The following is a 16,706-nucleotide window of genomic DNA, read 5'->3' as shown; positions in this document are numbered from 1 at the left end:
TCCACATTGTGCCAGCAGTCCATCGCAGCCATACACATTGGGCTCTTCACCATATCCTTTACACAGCATCTGCTTTATTTCCCCATCTGGGGAGAACGAGTGGTTTTACCTGAGAAGACCATCTCCTCTCTCCCCTCCAGCACCTGCTTGATTAATATGGGTTTTCAACCTTCCAAGTCATGTCTATGTGGGATTATAGCAACATGTTATTGACACTTAGCCCTTGTACACATGGTCGGACATTCCGACAACAAAATCCGTTGGATTTTATCCGACAGATTTTGTCCAAAACTTGTGCTGCATACACACATATTTGTTACGACGGGACTACGTTCAGGCTAGTAGCCAATAGCTTTGGTCTAGGAATTTGATCTGAGCATGCGTGGCATGCGGATCCCTCTACACACAATCGGACAAAGTCCGATCGGATCATGTTGTCGGAAAGTTTTATAGCCCAGCTCTAAAACTTTGTCGGTCGAATATTCCGACGGAAACAGTCCGATGGAGCACACACACAGTCGGATTATCCGACAACACGGTCCGATGTGTACAACGGCTTACAGTCAAGTCTGTTTACACTGGAGCCTTTTTTAACCTTTTTAAGTTTTTTGTTGGACCAATAAACATATGTTTGCATTAACAGTGGTTTTGGTCCTTCATCTATATGGAACTACAACTTCCAGCCACCAGTTTTCACAACACTGGTTTGTGGCTGTACAGACTTCTATAATCACTCAGCTCTTTCATTGAGGATCATTGTGGTTATATTGTCCAGCTTTAGTAAATAAACCCCGTTATTTCTATGTTCATTCTGAATTCGTGGGACAGCAATCGTCTGTGTTCTTATTGCACTGTAAATGGTGTGTGTGTGTGTATATATATAATATATATATATATATATATATATATATATATATATATATATATATATATATATATATATACACATACATACACACACACACACACACACACACACACACACACACACACACACACACACACACACAGCTTTCATTTTTTGAATAAGCATTTCATTTTTGACCAAGCATTTCTCATTATGGTATGACTGCTTTTATTAGAACATTAGATTCAGGGTTGGAAAAAATGTCTGCAGCCACCCCTGGTCACTGTTGGCCTTCTAGTTGTCTCGCTGTCTCTGGCTTTAATACTTTCTCTGTAATTGACCAAGAACATGCATGAATCATCTAAATCCGTACCCTAAAGAAATGAGAGGTAAGAAGGTCAGCCCACTTAATCCTCTCAGTACAAGTTTCCTTTATCCTTTCTTATTACATGAAATCTGCTGATGCAGTGATGTACCCAGCCAATTATTTCACTACAGCTTACAAAAAACATTTACCTTTCATTCTCCTCCTCCAGCGGAAACTGACTGAGATGTGAGTGAAGAGACATCCAGTCTTTAACATCTTTTTGGGTATTTTCTTCACAGGTAAGAAAAGACGGTGCCGTTTGAGATGGCTGCAGTTTACGTTTCCTTCTGCATGATGAACTAGAAATTAGCATAGCACAGTAGTTAGATCAGATATTTAAATACTGTATGTACACAATTTGCATCTGCATCACTATATTCTACAAAGATATTTTTATGGAAAAAGCGTATACCCAGGCAGAGGACAGTGGTACCCTTTCAGTCACCCATTTGTAATCACAATATTAAAGTGTTAATCTAAAATTTTTAAAACTGAATTCCAAGCAATCAAATACACAGAGGCGATTCAGTTCGCATTGTGCGCTATACAAGTATTTCATTCATTCATTCATTCATTCACAGATGAAATATATAAAAAGGGAGCCAAAGCATTTGGATTTACATCCATCCAGTTAGATTTAAATAGCTCTGTCACATGCACAGGTCAAATTCAAGTGCTGACACTGCTTGCATTTAACAAATTTACTGTTGCATTAATAATTGCAGAGCTTTGTGTCTTAAATCCGCCTCGAGTTTATCCTTACTTGCAGTATGCCATTTAACTTTTGCTACTACTGATGTATGTTATACATCAATGGCATTGGGGGTTTTACACACACTCCTGCTTGCTGCAGCAGCCAGGACTGTGTAAATCTAACAAACCGACTGTTGGCTTTTAGGTGGAAGTGATCAGGCAGCTATACAGCTGTCCAACTTCTTCTATGGACCCCCAGTACACTCATCCCAAGTTTTAAGCCTTTGCTATCCCACCTGCAAGCCTGTGACTCACATGGCGGGTGTTGCCAGGTAGAAGGGAGGGAGACCAGAGAATATCTGTTCATGGTTCTCTCCCAAGAACTCAGAATTTTGAGGATTTTGTCACTTCTGCTTTATTTTCACTGGCCACTGTGAAGCGAATAGTTCAAAATTCAACTTTCTCAAACTCTCGTTTTCCTGTATTTTTTGGCTACAATTCCCTGGCAAAAAATATTAAAGTGACTGTAAAGGATTACTTTAAAAAAAAAAAGGAAGGACAGTGGATATTGTTCAAGCCTTGCATCCCTCCTCAGCTAGATGTCTCCTGCACAACACAGTTGCTTCCATCTGCCAGCATTTGGCCGCCTTCCATCGAGTTCTGCTCGATGGAAAGCGAGCAGGACTGATGAGGACGACTGATGATGAGCCTGTCTCTTCCACTCTTGCGAGTGAATTTTTAACCATTTTTTAAACAGTTTTTTTATAAACGGATACACTTAGATGGTGGCACCATCTGCTTTGTTTAGTGTGTGTTGCAGGGGATCTCCTAGATGATGACACATGTGGGCGAAGCAGTGGGCATGGCTACACATTTCGAAGGGCCTTCTTTGGCAAGCAAACAGGTAAGTGTTTAGGGATGGGGAGAACAGGTAGTGGGGCTTTTTTTTTTTAACCTTAATGAATAGACTGCATTAAGGAAAACAATCTTCAGACTTTATAACCACTTTAATATAACCGTGTTAAAGAAACTGGAAGAGTAAAGTTTTAATTTGTTTGAGTAATAGTGTGTAATGGAAACACACTGATCTAAAATCACCTGCATCATATTAAAGTACAAAATGGAGAATCTGAGATGTATGCTTATTTTATTATTTTTGTAAATCAAACAATTTAAAAAATAAACTAGAAGAATAATTTGCTGATGCTCTTGTGAAACCAAATAGCAGACATGCCCTTCTTACTGAGGCCACAAATAGACTTTTTTTCCATGCCATGAACATAGGTCTTAACTAGGGAGTGAGAGGCCAAGGATCTCTGAAACAAAATGGCCAAGGCCAAGTTTGTCTTGATGGTGCTCAAAGCCAGATGTTTGTTCAGATGGGCATAGAGGAAATCACAGAACACAACCCAAACTATTTAACAGGATAAAAGTTTCTCAGCACACATCACAAAAAATAGGCCTTCCAGGTGCAATTGTAGACTTTACAAGAAGTTGACTTCCTGGTCTTTAAAAAGGTAGAGATGACTGAATCCAAAAGGCCCTTGGCATCAGGACAATGGCTTCAACAGCCATGCCATTAAAGACAGTGACTTAGAAGCTAGATTGCACGCAGATCTACGGGACAGGAGGCCCGGACAATCCAGAAGGGCCCACATAACATTGGCTAGGAATTCAAGTACCATGTTCTTCTGCACTAATTTGGTTCAATATGGATCAATGAAATACCCTCTAGCTCAATTCTGAGAAGTTGGTAAGGGAGATTCTGGGGAAGGGTAGAGAGAGAGAGAAAGGCACAGATTAGGCTGTACTAATCCCATACTCACCGGACCTGGTGGCAAACCTGCCCAGTTTGTATTTGAATCAGAACACCAGGATCTACATCCTGCATCCCACACCTATGGCAAAGGGCTTGAAACACCAACATTCACTTGAGAATAGGGATTTTAGTGTTTTTTTATAGTGAAAAGAGCGATTTTTATATATGTTGCGTTGCCTTAAAAATAATTAGAACCTTCTTTTGATTCTACTGGTCATGTGCTTTCAGAAAATATATGATTTGGGGGGTCCTGTACAAACTCTGAAAGCTGTAAGTGAAAAATTAAAACCTCCAGAATTTTAGAGACATTTTTGCCTCTGTTCCATTTCCACCATTTCAAAAAAGGCGCAATTTTAAAATTTACAAATATTTGTGATTTATTAACTCAGCACAGGTTAAGCTTTAATTATTTAGTAAGAATTTAACAGACATTTTGCAAAATGTGCTGTGTTTATATCTGCTAATAATGATTTTAGTGTATTTTTTGCAAAAAAATTGTTTCATAAACATTTGCGCAAATATTGCAGGGCCTTAAAAATCAGTAGCACCCATTTTTAATTCTACAGTGTATGTGCTTGCGTAAGAGAAAAAAGGAAAACCTCTAGATTAAAGAGAAATTTGGACATTTACATTTTTGCATATGTTCGATTTTCACCATTTCACAAAAAGGCGCAATTTAAAATTTAATAGATAAATATGAAAGCTTATCCTGTATTGATTTAAAAATATTTATCAGGAATTTTGTAAAATTTTCTGTGTTTTTATCAGCTAATGAGTATTTTCAACGAAAATATTGGTTGATAAACATTGCCACAAATATCATGGTGCCTAAAACAATCAGTAGCACCTGTTTTTATTTCTACTGGTTGTGTGCTTTCAGAATATATATGGTTTGGGGGTCTCTCACAAACTCTGAAAGCTGTAAGGGAAAAATAAAAAAGGCAAATGGAAAAAATTTCAAAAAATGGTCTGGCCACCTGAGTTTAACCTCTTGTCGGCCAGCTGTCGCAGTTATACTGTGGCAGGTTGGCTCGGCTGCACGAATCGCCGTAGGTTTATGTCTGTTCGTGCATGAGGTTCTGTGGGCCAGCGGTAGAGCCAATCAGTGGGTCCGGCAGACTTGATGTCTGCCAGTCGCCCGAGATCGCTCCCCGCAGACACAGAACGGTGATCTGCCTGTGTAAACGAGGCACATCTCCGTTCCGACAGGGGATGACACAGGATCTTGTCTTCCTGCTATGCAGGCAGCCCATCCCCCCCACACAGAAACACATTTAATCCTTTGATCACCCCTGATGTTAACCCTTTCTCTAACAGTGCCATTAGTACAATGTCAGTGCATATTTTTAACACTGATCACTGTAATGTCAGTGGTTCCCCAAAAAACTGAATAATCACCTCTCACTAGGCAACAGTACATCCTTATCTGTAGTGTGACAAGCCTTCTGCCATGATTCTGGCAATTTGAAATTTTCCAAATCCTTTTCAAAGAAATAAACATAAAGGTCCTCAATGGAACCTATGGAAAAAAGGCAAATAAAAGATCATTTACAACTCAAACCAATAATATGAATGTCAGTAGCTATTTTTATAGTCTTGGAAATATAGCAAAATATAATGCTAGTATGAGAAATGCTGAAAATACATTTGGATCTTAAAGGGAAGGGGACACAAAGCAAAATAGCTGTGCAAGAGGGCTCTGATGGAAAGTACTTTCATCAAAAACAAAAGCATAATATATTGTAGCTCACAATTCTTTAGATGTGGTGGCCGCATCAGTACTAGAGAGGTTAAAAGCACCAATTTCAAAAGAACGCAGCAGTGCTGCACATCAGACTGCACTAGATTGGTAAAGTGTTTAGTAAGGTAAGGTAGGTGTTTAGGGAGGGGGCACAAGTACTGGGACATTGCTTCCTTAATGCAAGAAATGCTTTAAAGGTAAAAAGTTATTAGACTTTAGAACGCTTTAAAGACTGTTCCTCAATTAATGAGAAGGAAAACAGGACTTCTGTAATCACTGGAAAAAAAAAAAATTTATGGGGTCTATTGGGGGACACAGGTCCCACCCTCTGTTGATGATCATGCTCTCAGTACGGCATTAAAAAACTAGTTGGTTCCTAAAGTTTGTTTTCCAGTTTCCAATTCCCCTTGTAGATGGCAGTATAATCCAAAAGCTAAAGGGTTGTTTTACTGGACTTCAAGAAAAGATTTTCATTTTCTGTACTAGCTGAAAATGGTTCTTCGCCTGAAAAATTAAAACTGCTGCAGCCACTACATCCAAGACATTGCAAACTGAAATATTTTGAGTGAGCAGCTTATCACAAAACAGACACTCCTGGCAAATTCACGATAGTTTGCTCATCTACGAAAAACAGGGGATTGTAATTGCAATTTGTGACATGTGACTGGTCAAGTCAGAATTTGATAAAGTAGAAATATACAGAGAGATAAATGCATCTCCCAACTACTGTCTATATACGTTCTATGAAAATATGGGCACATATACTTATACCTTTAACATGTTCATTAAAAGGAGGACTCCAGTCTCTCAACTTGTGATTGATGCAAAGAGCTATTAAGTCATCCCAAGGGATTTCACGTACAAATAGCTCAGAGTCTGACCCTTCACTTTCACCATTTTCCAGACAATGGTTCCAAACACTTCCAAGAAGCATCTGTACTTCAGAGTACAACACAGGCAAAGCCTCTGAAGACTTGGAGATCTGAGATACATAACCCTTAATCATGGAACACACAGGATGCCAGGGAGCTATGAGGAAGAGATGAAAAAAAACAAGGTTAGAAAATCAACTACAGCATATTTTGACTATAGTTAGATGCTGGTGGGTTGATTCCCCCTGCTACATTTTAAGTTCATATCCAGGCTTTATTTTTTTTTATTTTTTCATGCACCCCATCCTTCCTTTGTATGTGCACAGTGATAAGATTTACAAAAAAAAAAGCACACACAAACTATATTACCAAAAGTATTGGGAAGCCTGGCTTTACGCACATGACCTTTAATGGCATCTCAGTCTTAGTCCGTAGGGTTCAATATTGAGTTGGCCCACCCTTTGCAGCTATAACAGCTTCAACTCTTCTGGGAAGGCTGCCCACAAGGCTTAGGGCATTCTTTCAAAAGTGCATTTGCAAGGTCAGGCACCGATGTGGACAAGAAGGCCTGGTTCGCAGTCTCCGCTCTAATTCATCCCAAAAGGTGTACTACCGGGTTGAGATCAGCACTCTGTGCAGACCAGTCAAGTTCCTCCACCCCAAACTTGCTCATCCATGTCTTTATGGACCTTGGTTTGTGCACTAGTGCGCAGTCAGGTTGGAACAGAAAGGGGCCATCCTCAAACCGTTCCCACAAAGTTGAGAGCATGAAATTGTCAAAAATGCCTTGGTATGCTGATGCCTTAAGAGTTCCCTTACCTGGAAATAAGGGGCCAAGACCAACCCCTGAACAACCACCCCACACCCTAATCCCCCCTTCACCAAATAATTTGGAGCAGTGCACAAAGCAAGGTTCATAAAGACATAGACGAGCACGTTTGGGGAGGAGGACCTTGACTGGCCAGCACAGAGTCCTAAGCTCAGCCAGATAGAACACCTTTGGGATAAATTAAAGAGGAGACTGCGAGCCAGGCCTTTTCATCCACATCAGTGCCCAACCTCACAAATGCGCTTCTGGAAGAATGGTCAAACATTCCCATAGACACACTCCTAAACCTTATGGATAGCCTTCCCAGAAGAATATAAGCCGTTATAGCTGCAAAGGGTAGGCCAACTGAATGTTAAACCCTATGGACTAAGACTGGGATGCCATTAAAGTTCATGTACAGGCAGGTGTCCCAATACTTTTGGTAATATAGTGCACATTTTCCTTTATTGGGACAGTGAAATAAATCGGTCACTGGCCAAAAAGCTCCTTGTACCTGTATCCTGGAGAAGGGCTTTGCACCACCACTACATCCCAGTTTTTGTGCACATAGTGCATGCTGTAGAACTACATATCCCAGGATCCTTCAGCCCACCAACGGCATGTGTGCATAGGTTCCGAGAAGGCCCGTTAGAGCTGTGGGCAGTAACAGAGGTAACTTACACTGGTGTGACATAGTGGGAGAAAAAGATGCTTAAAGTGGTTGTAAACCACAGACCTAAAATATGAAGAAAGTCTATCCCTCTATAGTGTGTATGTATCCCAATCCAGAGCACTAAGTGTAATTTCTTTCTGATGCTTTGTTCCTCTGCTATCAGTATGAATGACTTCTGACAAGTTTTTCCGACACCGAAAAAAAAAAGTTAACGGGAGGGAGCTCTAGCTGATTGATAGCCTCAATTCTGCTCCTGTGTGCTGGGAGGCGTTTCAATTCCCTCACAGCTCTACCCACTGAGCGCTGCAGAGTAAGTTCAGCTCTCCTTCCCTAATTTCTGAAAGCTCAGGACAAGCTTTAAAAAATTCTAGACTTTGAACAGATGTAGAAAAGAAAACAAAATACAGCAGATAAACAGGTACAACTTATGTAGCAGTTTTATCTCTGTATCACTCGAGGCCAGTCACGTCTCTGGGTGTATGTAAGGGTTTACAACCACTTCAAGGTTGTTGGTGGGAGGGGCTTTGCTGCACTGGGCAGATCAAGGCAGGAACAAGTGGTCTAATTTTAATAAATGTATATGCAGTTTAATTAAAGCTGACATGGTAAAGGTGAATTATCCCTTTAAAACCACAAAACTTCCTATGCAGATAAGGGGCATCTGTAGATTAAAAAAAATAAAATAAAAACTGTGCAGCTGTCTGAAGGTGAATAAAGCCCTTGCCATAGGTGTAGGCCATTTACATACCTATGAAGCCTGACTGGAATACTCCCAGAATGTTACCCAGTACTCCCAGGATGTTGCTAAGTGAGGCCTCGTCGTCACTGATCACCCCATCATAGGAGTGAGCTCTTAGATGCTGTATCAGAGGGGAGAAAGTATGGGGGGGGGGGGGGGAGGGGGTTGAATCAGAGAAAGAGCTCTCTCCTGTGGTGGTGGAGGTGAGCAGTGACGACTATGCCTCACTTAGCAACGTCCTGGGAGTATACCAGTCGGGCTTCATAAAGTATGTGAATGGCCTACACCTATAACAAGGGCATTAGTCAACTTCAGTCAGAGCTGCACAGTTTTCATCTACAGATGCCCCTTATCTGCATAGGCAGTTTTGTGGTAAAGGTGAACTATCCCTTTAAGCTTATAGAGTAAAGGGGGTTGAATAAAAATGCTCAGACTTTTCAGATATTTATAAAACCTTTGGAAAACCATTTATCATTTTCCTTACACCTTCCTTCCAAAATGTGTAAAAATTTGAAGGGGTACGATTACTTTTTCAATGCACTGTACATGACCAGAAACGAGCGCCAGACCGATGACAGATGAAAGGTGTTTGGCCCACCTTTATGTATTTCTATGGTTTGAGCTACCATCGGGTGCCCACAAATGAAGCCTTGCTGTGTGGGAGCTGCCTCACTAAGGCTATTGAGCTTGTTTGAGGTTTGCCTTCATCTGGACTACACATACAAGTCTACAAGTTCCCAGTGTGTTGTTGCCGAAGTATTGGGAGCTCTAGCAGGGAGATCAAAAGGTTAAATAAGTTGTTAAAGTGACACTGAACCAAATCCATCTTTCTCCAAAAATCATCCATACACATCCACTAGTTAATGGTTCTGTAATCCATTTTTGATGAATTTGTTTGTTTTTTAGCTTTAAGCTCCCAATTCTCCGCCCCACAGCTTCTGTTTGGAACGAGCAGTGAACATCCATTGTTGTCATGTGCACTGCTCTATGCACTCCATATAGTCCATTTCAGAAATGACCAAAAGGAGGTGCCTATGTTCCTACTTATATTTGGACCATGGAGAACAAATGTAGCTATCCTCTAGCAAAGTCAGATCAAAGCAGCAAATAGAAAGGAATTAATAGGGTTGGAGGAGGCCGAGAACATAAGGTACTTTTGTTAGAAAAAAACATTAAAAAACTTTAACCAGAGTTTAGCATCACTAAATAGCTCAAGCTACCAGCTTGCAACATTAAAAAGAAATGCACTTTTAAACGTGAACTGCTCACCTCCCTCTGGAGGCTTGTCCATTTCTGGAATCTGAAAGGAAAGTACAGCTTTCTTCAGCCAAGAAAGGTGTTCTAGACTGTTCCAGTCCATAGGTGGCATGACAAAGCTTCCCCTTGAAGATGTGAACTCTGTCAAAGGCCAGGACAATTCCACAAGACGGCTTGATGAGACCACCTTTGCCAGATAAGCAATAGCGCTGTTATATAAATCAATGATCGCTGCAGGGTCCTGAGAGGGAAGGCCAAACTTTCTGCGATTCGACATGTCATGGTAGAAAGGATCACTGAATGCACGATATACCCCATCCTCTATATACTGTCGCAATGGAAGTGCATGTAGCTGCGGTGAGCGAGGACTATGGGAAAGCAAGAACTGTACAGCAGAAGTGACCTGTGTAAGAAAGAGTGAGAATGAGTTTGTTAAATAAACAAATATATTTTTTCTCTGGTTATAAACAGTGATTGAATGCACATTTTACTATGATATGCAAAAAGCAAATGCAGGAAATCAAATTATGAGAAAATGACTGAGCTTTGAAAAGATCGAATATGTAGATTGATATATAAACCTGAATGGCACAGTTTCTTTAAGGCCCCTTTCACACTGGGGCGGTGCGGGCGTCGGCGGTAAAGCGCCGCTATTTTTAGCGGCGCTTTACCGTCGTTTTAGCGGCGGTCTGCGGGCGCTAGCGGGGTGGGGTGATTTCAATGGGTAGGAGCGGTGAATACACCGCTCCTTCACCGCTCCAAAGATGCGGCTAGCAGGACTTTTTTTCACTGTCCTGCCAGCGCACCGCTCCAGTGTGAAAGCCCTCCGGCTTTCACACTGGAGTGAAAGGGGCCAGTTTTTTGCAGGCGCTACACAGGCGCTAATTTTAGCGCTGTAACGCCTGAAAACCGCCCCAGTGTGAAAGGGGCCTAAGGCTCCATGCACACTGAAGCTCAAAAAAGGTTTTTCTGGACGCCAGATTGCTGGCAGAAAGCGCTGGTTGAAAAACTTGCTTTTAACAGCATTTTGTACTAGCGTTTATGGGCGGTTTCAATAAAAATACACAGAGGACACTCCAAAAATCCCACAGTGCATTCCAAACTCCCACAATCCATTGAAAAAATAGAATGCCGAACACTAATTAACGAGTGTTTATGAGCGTTTATAAGCGTTCAGAAAAAAGCCCATTAAAGCTAAAAAACCTCCATGTGTGCATGGACACATAGGCTAACATAGAGTGGAGTTTATGGGCTTTTAAAAAAAAAAAAAAAAAAAACGCCGCAGTTTATGAGCTCCAGTGTGCATGGAGCCTAAATCACCATCGATCAATGCATTCCATCAATTAACAACCTCATCCCAGAACCCAGTAGAATTTCTGGCACTGTATTGCTAAATGACTGGATGGGATGAAGGCCTTGCAATGGGCAGGATTTGGCAAACAGTAGCATCCTGGGCACACTAAAACAATCTGAAGAAACTAAAAGTAAATTTTTTGTATGTCTGCACTTCAGCAACACAGTATATAGACAATAATAAAACGTGTTAGGCATTTTAGATTTGTAATAGTTCTGACCATAACCTGGCAACACAAACTGCTGTTAACCACTTAAGACCCAGACCATTTCGCTGGCCAAAGACCACAGCACTTTTTGCGATTCTGCACCGCATCACTTTAACTGACAATTGCGCGGTCATGCGGCGTGGCTCCCAAACAAAATGGACTTCTTTTTTTCCCCACAAATAGAGCTTTTTGGTGGTATTTGATCACCTCTTTACCTGGTTTTTATTTGTTGCGCTCTAAACAAAAAAATAGCAACAATTATATATATATATATATATATATATATATATATATATATATATATATATATATATATATATATACACACACACACACATTTTTTTTTTTTTTTATTCCTCAGTTTAGGCAGATACATATTCTTCTACTTTTTTTTTAACCAAAAATATCGCAATAAGCGTTTATTGATTGGTTTGCACAAGTTATAGTGTCTACAAAATATGGAATAGTTTTATGGCATTTTTATTGATTGCGATCAGCAATTTTTATTGTGACTGCGACATTATGGCGGACATATCGGACAATTTTGACACATTTTTGGGACCATTGGCAATCAATGCTAAAAAAATTGCATTGATTACTGTAAAAATGTCACTGGCAGTAAAGGGGTTAACCACTAGGTGGTGCTGTAGGGGTTAAGTGTGTCCTAGGGAGCGATTTTAACTGTAGGGGGAAGTGCTTTGTGAGACATGTCACTGCTCCCGATCATAGGAAGTTGTGATCAGTGACTGTCACTATGCAGAACAGGGGGATGCTTGTTTACATTAGCATCTCCCGGTTCTTCCTCACTGTGAGACGATTGCAGGTATCCCTGCGGACATGGTCCACGGGACTCACGAGCGGGCTCACGAAGCTCCCGTCGGGCACACACGCCCACAAGCCGCCCCTCAAAGGGCAACGTACAGGCACGTTAATCTGCCTGTACGTGCCCTTCTGTCAAAGTATATAGTCGTGAGGCGGCCGGGAAGTGGTTAATAGATAAAATAGCCCCTTCTGTGTGCTGCTCCTATGTTCTGGCTTTTGGGCTAAGCCCTGTTTTGCCTGTGCAATAAAAAAAAAAAAAAAAGCTTCAATGGCTAGTAATGGGCACCCTCAATGGACAGGATGATAACTGTTTTGGTCTAAAACTATTTTGTGGTTACCAAAACCAATGGCAGGTACAGTGTTGCACTTATTCATAGGGAGGGCAATTACCTCCAGAAGTGAAAAATTCCTGGCAAATTTAGGTTTACGTTTATGCAACTGGGGTGCAAAGACTTCAAAATAAACAGCGACTTAAATAAAAAAGCTTAGTGCGTCAACTACATAGTTAGGTTGAAAAAAAGACGCCCATAAAATAATATCAAACAATCCCATATACTCAATCCTATACCTACAGTTGATCCAGAGGAAGGCGAAAAACCCCAGCAAAGCATGATCCAATTTGCTACAGCAACATATGTTTCCGAATACAAAAATGTATCATCAAAAAGGATGGAATTAGTAAAGATACCCACTAAATGATGTTCCCAGATCTACCGTAAAAACAATCAAAATATTGTAAAAACATCCATGTATCTGCTGAAGTTGACTTACTGAACTCTCCTAAATTATTCTAAATTCAAGCCAAACTGATATCTAGACACGCTAATTTATCCTGATATACCATCAGGAATTAGAAATGTGTTCTGTTCATGTATACGCCAATATGAGGCACCCATTATAAATGCAAGACCAAACATATATGGGAATTATAACAGTCCTAAATGGACATTTTGTGTAACTTCCTGTGAATATGCAGACATTAAACATTCCATACCAGTTCAAAAGGTGGGTGGCACATTCAGCGACTACCTGCGGATGATCAGCCACAGACAAAGACAGTCCACGTCCAGGTCCAATCATCTTTATGTAATTGCTATAAGAGTGATGTGAGCTGCTGTGAATAGCTGTGTGCGCTGTCAGGATCCCATTGCACTATTTGGATTCTATCTGCATATACACTAAATTACCAAAAGTATTTTGATGTATATACGTGTGTGTGTGTATATAATATATATTTTTGGGAGTGAGTCTATGGGAATGTTTGACCATTCTTTCAGAAACGCATTTGTGGGCTCAGGCACCGATGTGGACGAGAAGGCCTGGTTTACAGTCTGTGCTATAATTCATCCAGAAGGTGTTCTACTAGGTTGAGGTCATAACTTTGTGCAGACCAGTCAAGTTCCTCCACCGCAAATTCGATAATTTATGTCTTTACGGACCTTGGTTTGTGCACTGGTGCGCAGTGATGTTGGAACAGGAAGGGGCCATCTCCATACTGTTCCCACAAAGTTGGGAGCATGAAGTTGCCAAAATGTGTTTTGGTATGCAGACGCCTTAAGATTTCCCTTCACTGGAATGGAGGAGTCAAGCCCAACCCTTGAAGAACCCCCCAGATTTGGACAAGTGCACAAAGCAAGGTCCATAGAGACACGGATGAGCAAGTTTGGGGTGGAGGAACTTGACTGGGCTGCACAGAGTCCTAACCTCAACCCAATAGAAGACATTTGGGATGAATTAGAGTGGAGTCTGAGTCAGGCCTTCTTGTCTACATCAGTGGCTGACCTCACAAATGCGCTTCTGAAAGAATGGTCAAACATTCAAAAAAAAAAACACCCTCCTAAACCTTATGGACAGCCTTCCCAGAAGAGTTGAACTGGTTGTAGATTATAGCAAGTGATAGGTTGCGCAACCATAAAATTTCCATCCACAAATGAAAGCCTCCACAAAGGCATTAGAAGCAAAATCCAGCAGGAGCTACAAAATATAAAAGAGAAGAGAGTGTAGCAATATGGTTACATTTAATGAAGGTACAACATTTAGCAACTTGCATGGTTGACGATTAAAAGACAAGTGGCACAGGCATCCGGTAAAAGCTGTCCACATAGACCATCCCCCGCACCGCCGGCTCTCACCGCTGTCAGTCTGGAATCATGACCAGGAACACTACACTGCAGTAGAGCGATGTGAAAGCATGGCTTGAACTCCTCGTGGAGCACAGCATGGAAGGGATGACATTGATTGCAGTGAGGGAAGTCTATGTGGACAGCTTCACCTTGGATGCCTGTATACTTCGATGTGCCTCTTTTAATCATCAACCATGTGAGCTGCTAAATATCCATTATAGAACTATAGCTTGAATATGTTTTGGTAAATACTTGCCGGTGTCCAAATATAATATGGACCTAACTGTAGGTTTATGTACATTTGTTTATTTCGTTTTTCATTTTCTTCTTTACAAATAATTTATAAGGATTTGATGGTTGCTTTGGTAGACACAGGGATGTTTTTATAGCATTCCAAATGTTTATTTCTTAGATTTGGGAACATGATAATTTTGTGGGTTCCTTGAGTAATTCAGTATTTTGAAGTGATATTTATGTACAATAAAGATGTTTGTATTAAACATATGTGGTCAATGCTCTAAGCTTTTCATCAATTAAAACTTATTTTTTTCATAATGTAACAGTTCAGTATAATAAATGGGTTGCAGTCCTTCATGCCCACTGCTTTGTGAGAATATGTGAAGGTGTGAAAAATTGCCACACATTGTCAACAGAATTGTATCAGATGTTATAACATAATAACTAAAAGCAATTTGCCTAATAAAATCAGCCCTCTGTGTCTGCTTAAGCAGTGATCTGCATCTTTATCCTGTCCCAAATTAGTTTAATTAACCAGTTGATTTTGTGGAAGCCAACATTCATGAATTTTTCACAGACGTGCAAAGCAGAAAGATTATGTACGGTATTTTGGGGGGAAAAGTCCATATCCGGATATCAGCATTTCTGGTAGACTGACTGGTACATTTCTGCACTTGTAGGGTCTTTAAAGCGGAGGTCCACCCTAAAGTGGACCTTCCTCTCATTGGAATCCTCCCCCCCTCTGGCGCCACAATTGGCACCTTTCAGGGGGGAGGGGGGTGCAGGTACCTGTACAGTACAGGTATCTGCACCCACTTCCGTTGTAGATTCTGCAGACGGTACGCCCCTTTCCGCAGAATCTACACCCCTTTCCGAAAGTCCCCCGCTGCCTGCTGGGAAACACACGGATCCCAGAGACAGTAGGGACCATCCTTATTGTGCAGCGCGACTCACGCATGCGCAGTAGGGAACCAGGAAATGAAGCCGAAAGGCTCCACTTCCTGATTCCCATACCCAAGATGGCGGCGGCAGCACCTGAGAGACGATCGAGAGATCGGCTTCAGGTGCCGACATCGCGGGCGCGCTGGGCGGGTAAGTGTCATTATTTTAAAAGTCAGCAGCTGCAGTATTTGTAGCTGCTGGCTTTAAAAAAAAAAAAAAAAAAGAAACGGCGGAACTCCAGGCGGACTCCCGCTTTAAAGGGATAACACATGAAAACATGTGAATGTATTGCAGACTACTTTCACACTGGGGCATTGGGGGTGTCGGTGGTAAAGAGCTGCTATTTTTAGCGGTGCTTTACCATAGTTTTTGTGCCAATTTTTGGCTGCTAGCGGGGCGCTTTTAACAACCGCAGCATAACGTTCTCCACAGCTTCTTCAGACCCTTTCACATCTGTCACATGTGCTCAGGGTGAACCTGCTCACATCTGTGAAAAGCACAGGTTGCCAGTGGTGGACCTGTCAATTCTGGTGTTCAATGGCAAATGCCAATCGAGCTCCATGGTGCCGGGCAATGAGCACAGGGCCCACTAGAGGACATCGGGCTACCCTCATGAAGTCCATTTCTGACTGATCAGAGACATTCGCACCAGTGGCCTGCTGGGAGTCATTTTGTAGGGCTCTGGCAGTGTTCATCCAGGTTCCTCCTTTCAAAAGGAGCAGAGAACGGTCATGTTGTTGGGTTTGGCTCCTGGAATCTCCTCCATGCGGTTGAGACTGTGCTGGGAGACACAGCAAACCTTCTGGCAATGGCACGTATTGATGTGCCATCCTGGATGAGTTGGACTGCCTGTGCAACTTCTACAGGGTTCAGGTATCTCCTCATGCTACCAGTAGTGGCACTGATACTAGCCAAAATGAAAAACCACCAGAAAAGAAGATAACCCATACATACACGTGCTACGTGATGAAAGTGAAAAAAATTTAAATAGAACCTGCAGCAGCTGTCCACAAGGTGCTACAACCTCAAAAATCTGAATATATATTATACAGTTGTGCTCATAAGTTTACATACCCTGGCAGAATTTATGATTTCTTGGCGAATATGAATGATTAAAAACACAAAAACCTTTTTTTCCACTCATGGTTAGTGTTTGTACGAAGCCATTTATCATCAACTGTGTCTACTCTTTTTAGATCATAAT

General features: G+C 41.4%; 1 protein-coding gene across 1 annotated transcript in view; it reads right to left on the bottom strand.

Annotated features, from left to right (window-relative positions):
• Positions 1–16,706, bottom strand: part of MCM3AP (minichromosome maintenance complex component 3 associated protein) — a 90,130-nt gene that overhangs the window by 10,971 nt on the left and 62,453 nt on the right. The window contains 4 exon segments of the mRNA XM_077448161.1: positions 1,364–1,513; positions 5,125–5,245; positions 6,239–6,496; positions 9,829–10,219. Coding sequence (XP_077304287.1) covers positions 1,364–1,513; positions 5,125–5,245; positions 6,239–6,496; positions 9,829–10,219 — 920 coding nt within the window.

The sequence above is a fragment of the Lithobates pipiens genome, unplaced genomic scaffold (assembly GCF_037356315.1).
Source record: "Lithobates pipiens isolate NorthernLeopardFrog02 unplaced genomic scaffold, aLitPip1_a1.2 Scaffold_22, whole genome shotgun sequence".
NCBI classification, from domain to species: Eukaryota; Metazoa; Chordata; class Amphibia; order Anura; family Ranidae; genus Lithobates; species Lithobates pipiens.
This window is presented reverse-complemented; position numbering and strand designations above follow the sequence as displayed.